The 7,133-nt window shown below is 44.3% G+C and overlaps 2 protein-coding genes across 2 annotated transcripts in view; one reads left to right on the top strand and one right to left on the bottom strand.

Moving 5' to 3' along the window:
- Positions 1-381: 381 nt before the first annotated feature.
- si:ch211-153b23.4 (uncharacterized protein LOC335392 homolog) lies at positions 382-6,144 on the bottom strand. The gene is made up of 9 exons (XM_031587161.1): positions 6,048-6,144; positions 4,946-5,059; positions 3,137-4,813; positions 2,772-2,871; positions 2,505-2,653; positions 1,923-2,035; positions 1,609-1,698; positions 1,367-1,489; positions 382-1,177 (listed from the first exon to the last, which is right to left on the bottom strand). The coding sequence occupies exons 1-9, from the start codon at positions 6,139-6,141 to the stop codon at positions 989-991; spliced, it is 2,649 nt and encodes an 882-aa protein (XP_031443021.1). The 5' UTR covers positions 6,142-6,144; the 3' UTR covers positions 382-988.
- Positions 6,145-6,961: 817 nt separating this feature from the next.
- The window catches only part of LOC116225189 (glutamine amidotransferase-like class 1 domain-containing protein 3A, mitochondrial), a 5,216-nt gene continuing 5,044 nt past the window's right edge, over positions 6,962-7,133 (top strand). Inside the window, exon 1 of the mRNA XM_031587162.1 lies at positions 6,962-7,109. Coding sequence (XP_031443022.1) covers positions 6,977-7,109 — 133 coding nt within the window. The 5' untranslated portion in view covers positions 6,962-6,976. The remainder of the gene's footprint in view (positions 7,110-7,133) is intronic.

The raw sequence follows: 7,133 nt of genomic DNA, 5'->3' as shown, positions 1-7,133 counted from the left end.
GTTGAGGTACCTGTTGAGGATATGGTCTTATCACCAATCCCCTGTATTTGTTGAGGTACCTGTTGAGGAGGTGGTCTTATCACCAATCCCCTGTATTTGTTGAGGTACCTGTTGAGGATATGGTCTTATCACCAATCCCCTGTATTTGTTGAGGTACCTGTTGAGGAGGTGGTCTAATCACCAATCCCCTGTATTTGTTGAGGTTACCCCTTCTTAGACTACTTTAATAACCAAATTAAACCCAGTGCAAAATATTATGGAGTATAATATATAATATCATTATTCACCCAAAACGCAAAACGTAGGCTCGGAATGTAATACCAGATAAACTTTCACTGCAAATTAAAGTTTTTGTCCTCGGGGTACAGAATGACTGACAAATAGCATTACTATAGTTTTTTTATGCAAACAAGGTATTAAACTTACAAAAACTTGACTGATCTTGATTGTATGTTATTTACAGTAAAGTATGCACTTGTATATACATTTGCTTTCAATAGCATTTTAGGCATTCATTATAAGAATAGCTCTACAACAATGGAAATAATTTAATAGCATAAATATATTGCACTATAACATGTTATATCATGTTAACAAATAGACAGTATGGTAGATGACATTACATATTAGAAGTTTGGCAAACTTATGTGGCTTTTATTTGATCTGGCACGCTACACAGAATGAATAGTTACTCACACTTTAGGTTATCTTGTCCTGCATATGACGTTTCCTAAACTTTGTTTATTCACTGAATATTTCTGGATACTTCATCCTGCTTTCATATTCTATACTACTAAAACACAAGGATTTTTAATCAGGGACAAACCTAAGTTTCTCCCAACCTCTGTTAGGATCAGATATGTTTCTGTCATGTAGTGTCATGAAGTAAAGCACTAGAAATTAGAAAAGCTGAAACCCCTTATTTGGCCACTGTTACCGCAACAAGACGCTAATATAAAATCATGGTTGTGTGTGACATGTTTGAGCTCTATAGAGAGTCGTTTGATTCAGAGTTGGTGTCCAGCGAGGCGTCCATCTCTGCTGCCGTCTCTTCTGCTGTCGTCTCGTCTGCTCCCTCTCTCTCGCTTCCAGCTGAGTCGCTGAGGTCTGTCTCGAACCCGGGGTTCGTCTGCCCATGCGTGTGCTTCCTTTGCACTTCCTCAAACAACTGCAACACCTACAGCAGATGAGGAAAGAACACCAACCAGGTCAGACTACAGTATGACACCCAACTCAACCAAATTAAATCAAGTTCACTTTGCTACAAGACCCAAGCTAAATGCTGTACCTATCTACTTCACTGTCTTTATGTACAAAGCAGAATAAACAGTAGCATCGGAAGTGCTATCATCTTGTTAGCGTGTACCTTTGACTTTGGTATGAGTCCTACTCTGAAGAAGCCAATGTTGCCACTCTCGATCTTGGTACAGTCCACCACAGTGGAGGCTATGTTCTCTGGCGAGGGTCCGTCACAAAGTACTCCGTCCACCTGTGTAAACACACTCACCTCATTATAAACTCACTGAGAGGACCTGACAAAAATACTCCCAACTAATGACATGAGTCTCTGCTCTCCTGCCCGCCTGAGCGCGTCCGCTGTATATTTACATTGTCTCCCAGTTTAGCATACACCTGGTTATGATGAGTGGTGTCTGCTTCTCCGGTAGGGTTGGCTGAGGTCACAGCCATGGGTCCGACCTGAGGACAAGCCTTTCGTTAAAACTGAACATTAAGATTCAACGATATGATATTTGAACTGTGTGAAATATTACCTACTTTTAGGATTGATTTTTATGATTGCTTACAGACATTTTCAGAAACTAGTTCTAAACTATTCAAACCGCATGGCCTCACTGTCCAATTTTAGTGTATAAACAGCTATAGAATACTATAATCAGTTCAGTGATTTTGTGAGGATATACCAGGCTTATGAGTTGAGTTGCCACAGTGCAGTCTGGGTTTCTGATGGCAATACTTGTTGGCGTTCCGATGTACTTTGATGACTCTTTCAGACCAAAGAATTCCATCCAGGGGGCTGGAATAAAGAATTTGTTAATCATAATAAGTCACTTAAGTCATTATTTGTAAAATAAAATTCTACTAAGGAGTCAGGATAGCTTTTTTTTCTCACCAATGTTATCAGTCGACATAGACATAATTAGACATTATAAGGGAGCTCTTTCTAAGGTCATGGACTACTTTCAGAGTTGCAGTCGGACTTAGTTACAAATGTGACATTAACTAGGATCCTGAGCAGTCAGCACCAAGTGGTATACTGGCTGATTGTCCTATTTACCCACTAAGCTTGAAGTTCATGAGTAGGTGATGAAGGCATTGTATCTATAACTTAGCGAGGGGTTATGATTCACTGATACCTTAACAGGTGATTAAGACATGAACATCTACATTTATTGCAAAAGACAATGTTATGTTGATTTATTTCAATCACACACACACACACACCAAAAATATGCTTATTATCTGTTCAAGTGCTGAGCAGGTACCTCGCGGGATAACCAAGCTGATAGAGGAGGGCCAGGCAGCCTCCATGAGGTCCCAGAGCAGAGGGTTGATCTGATCCCTCACAGGCTCCAGCTGCTGTAGAGATGACACCCACAATGACATGGGCCGATCTCCAGCATGCTGCTTTGTCCTGGCACACACACACACACACACATACACACACAAAAATTCAGGGGAAAAAATGGATAGTTCCTAACATTCCCTTTGTAAAGACACAAAACAAAAGTGAAAGGTTAATAAAATCTCACTTGTAGGCCTTTTCAACAGCATCGGGACGATTACAAGCTGCTACAAGGACATAGACCGTATCAGTTGGCATTCCACACGTGCCTCCATTCTTCATTATCTCTGAACAGATGACAAACACAAACAAAGATAAGGTTACTTTCCAACTGATACAGAACTTGCTATTCTGTATTCAGTTGTGGCAGGCACTCACACTGTGAGGACTGTGTTCATTTTTGCATGGACAGCCTTTTGGTATTGGTAGTTAGTACTAAGTGTAATTATGTAATTTACTATACTGTGAAAATATACAAATGCAAAGCAGAAACATCACTTCACTCCTTTGAGTTTGAACCTGCCATCCTAAGGTGAAGGCGGTCTCCCTCACCTGCAATCTCCAACACAGACGTGGCCTTCCTGGAGGGCAGATGGGGGCAGTTGTCTCTGCCCTTCCCACCGAGCTTGATCAGCGGGGCACCCAGTGGGATCTGTGGCTTCTGGAAGGTGCTGTTAAAGATGTTGGCTAGGAAGCAGTAGAAGCTGACCAGGCCAAAGATGATGGTGACGCCAATGTCGTAGCCGTAGGGCAGAGCGCCCACCGCGTCCAGCAGGAAGCTGATGAGGATGAGCTGGAAGGTGAAGGCGTAGGCGAACCACGCCACACTCAGGTACAACGCCGCCACCGTCACCAGACAGTTGAAGAGCATGAAGCTGATGAGGCCCACGGCCACGCTGAAGCCGCGCGTGCTGCCGTAGAGGCCGCCGAAGCGCGTCAGCCCCCACACCGTCCACATGAAGCCGTACATGATGAAGGCGGCGCTCTCCAGGGTCTTGCCCCGGGCGAAGGCCACCGAGCCACACAGGAGCTGCAGCAGGCCCCCCGACACCACCGCCCAGGGCAGGATGAGCACGGCCAGCGGGCCCTCGGTGCCCACGGTTGCCGTGATGGCGAAGGCAGCCAGCACGCTGGACGCGTGGCCCAGTATCTCGGCGTCTGCGTATCTGGAGTAGCCGAGGTAGGGGGCGTGGAAGTCTTTGTCTTGGGACCTCAGGGCGAGACCGCCGGTGCGAGTAAGGAGTGCTTTGAGCAAGCCATCGCCTGTGGGTACTTTGTAAGGCGATGCCTTGTTGTTGATGGTGACCAGGAGCATGAGGCCTGTTGCTACAAAGATGGCTGCCTGCACGCCTTGCGTGCCGCCCTGGAAGAAGCCCCTGGGCTGAGCAGCGATGGCGATGCTGTACGCCACAAAGAAGAGCTGGTAGAAACTGTCCACCAGACTCCTCTGGAAGCTAAACAGCGCCAGGACGAAGAAGAGGATGGCGAAGACGGCGGGGAAGGGAACGGGGGAATAGGGTGGCCTGATGGTCAGATCCCCCACCAGGGCACTGTAGCCCTCGGCAAAGCGCAATATGGCCATGAAGCCGTAAAACGTGGCGGAGACAGTATCCAGGCCACGGTAGCAGAGGAGGCAGACGCCCAGTTGGAACACGCCGGCCGTCCACAGCCATGGCACGAGGCCAACGGACAGCGAAGGGACCACGCCTAGCACGGGGCAGGCTAGCACGCTAGCAGAGAGCAGGTTCATGACAAGACCCACAGTTACCACGTCACCGCTGTCTGGACCCTGCATCTGGGTCGGGCCATGCTTGTCTGTCAGACCGGTACCAGGAAGCTGCAATTTACCATGCGTGATAAATGAAAGCAGGCGCCCGCTACCAAAGTACGTGCCGACGAAGCACACAAGGAGGTAGTTAGCCGCTGTTGCACCCTGTCCAAACCTAATCTCAGCAAGGCCAGCTATCTGATGGGCACAGGCCAAACTGATGGTGAAAGCAATGATAAAAAGCACCACCTCATTGGCTAAAACAGCCACCACGCCCAGGATGAGCAAGGCTAACGTGAACGCTGCGAGGCCAGGTATCATGGCATTTCTTAGCCCCTGTGTGGAATCCACATAGCCCTCCCCCACCAGGATGTACACCAGACCTGAGGCGCACCACAGGGCAGACACTGTCAGACACAAACACGTGAAGAGAGGAGCAGGGGAGAGGCTGCGTCGCACTCCTGCGGAGAGAGAAAGAGAGGGAGAGAGAGAGACAGAGAGAGAGAGAGAGAGAGAGAGAGCGAAATTGAGAATGAGTACGAAAAACTACCTAGAAATTTGGAATTTAAATGAGTCAGGAAAAGGTGAAATACCAGCGTATGCCAGGAGAGAAGATATGATGAGGAGCAGAACTCCCAGAGCAGTGCTGGAGATGAGACTTTCTCCCGGCGCGCTGCCATATCCATTCACCAGAAGCAGCAGAGAGCCTGAGAAAACACAGATCGCTCTTTCACTGTGTTCACAGGTAAGTCATAACACTGTCGTATTGAGGGACATGTTTTGCCCTCTATTGGCTACATTGTGAACTGCAGCGGAGTGGCATAGAGGAAAATCACCGTCGCGTTTTAAAAAAAGGTGTCAGTGTCAAATAAACTTTTCTTGAACTCTAACAAATTGTAGGGCAGAACGTTTTTACGCATGTTTTACAATGTTTTAGGCTCCAGTGACAAAAACAACAAAAACAAAACAAATCAGTATAATTTGTTGATTGTATTAAACTGATGAAAAACATAAAGTCAAAGTCAAAGTGTTTATTATCGCATACACCAAATTTCTTCAGCGCAGCGAAATTCTTACGACTTGGCAGCCAACATCTACGCTGTAGACGGCATACAACAGGAAAAAAATAACATATAACACTATAACATATAACATATAACATATAACAAGTAACAACAGTTTGAAATACAAGAAGGGTGGGGAATATTACATTAAATAAGATAAAAAATATGTGCTTATATATATACGTATGTAGCAAGTGTATTTGTATGAATGTGAAGTACAAGGTGATGGCGACTGTTCAGTGTTGCTGATTCAGAAGCCTAACAGCCTGGGGGTAAAAACTGTTTGTGAGTCTGGTAGTCCGTGCTCGGATGCTCCGGTAGCGTCTACCAGACGGCAGCAGTGTGAATAGACCATACATGATAATGATAATGATAATGATAATGATGATAATCATTGTCCTAATCATCAATATGAATCAAAGTCTCCATGAATATTAACTGAAAATAACTGGAGCGCAGCCATAAATTAAATCCTTGGTTTTAACCTTGATTATTTCATGTCCTTTTAATAGCCCCCAGAAATGTAATTTTGCCTATTAACCTTTGTATTAACATGCATTACTAAGTCATGTTTAAAAAATATATAAAAATGTATTTAAAAAAATGTCTGTCATAAGAAAAAGCTACCTACCACCCGAGATTCCTAACACACCAACTGAATAATGCAGCGACTGGATTTCAGCATCTGCCATCGCGCGAGTGAACGAGCCCAGCGTTTCGCTCATCTCTTTATAGTCAGCGGGTGAAGGTGTACCTTGCACGTCAAAGAGGAAAACTCGGTTCAGAACACACCTCTCAGATTAAATTTCGGAAACTTCCTGAAGAGAGGACGAGCTTGAAAATATGTACACCCTACAGCAAGGAAAGGTATTGCAACATTTTTTCAAAGATGTTTTCCGCCCAAACGTTTGCTATTTTCATTTCACCTGCATAGGCTATGCAAATTGCAATGTACAATTTGTCACACACATTGTTGTGAGAAATAATACTTTCACTAATGAAATCACAACTAACATATTCTGTAGTTACGTTCTGCCTTTCTTAGCCTTAACGTGCATTTAAGTTAAATGTATTTTCAGTTTTAACGTACTTGGACAAATTAAGAGGATTAACTGTTTAGAGATAATTTGTTCGTTAATGAAGTGAGACAGCAAATATACATGTTCTTTTGTAAATTGTTAATATGTTTGGTAAACACAGAAAACAAAATGTGAAATTAACTTACAGTGAGCCTATCAATGCTAAAACAGTTTAAACAATTATTACAGTAGACATTTGACTGAAATGTAGATGGTTAGTTGGGTTCTCTTACAATAATAAATATTTTAGTATTTTTGCGTGCGTGAGAACAGTAGCAGGTTACAGAGCAAATATGAACACGTTTAAGTTCACATCTTCTCAATCCTATCTGACTACAATTTGCCACCGCTATCTTGATCAATGTTTACACAGCGATACTAACTGGCAAGCCATCGTGACTCTGCTATTTTACTGATACAAGCAGTTCATTATAGTCCTCTCTCGCCTCGGACAACTCAAACAATGAGATCACCACTTTGAATGGGAGGGACCAATCCGGCACTTTTCGGAGAGGATATAAATTGCTGTTCAGTTTCCGTACGAGTTATTCTCTCAGCTCAACAGGCACAGCGCACTCTGCAAACTCCTCGGAACGCACTTCAATCTCCTCAAGGTGAGATTTCCTTGTCCGATAATT

Source organism: Clupea harengus, chromosome 20 (assembly GCF_900700415.2).
Source record: "Clupea harengus chromosome 20, Ch_v2.0.2, whole genome shotgun sequence".
NCBI classification, from domain to species: domain Eukaryota; kingdom Metazoa; phylum Chordata; class Actinopteri; order Clupeiformes; family Clupeidae; genus Clupea; species Clupea harengus.
The sequence above is the reverse complement of the archived record's forward strand: the minus strand, read 5'-3'. Positions and strand labels throughout refer to the sequence as shown.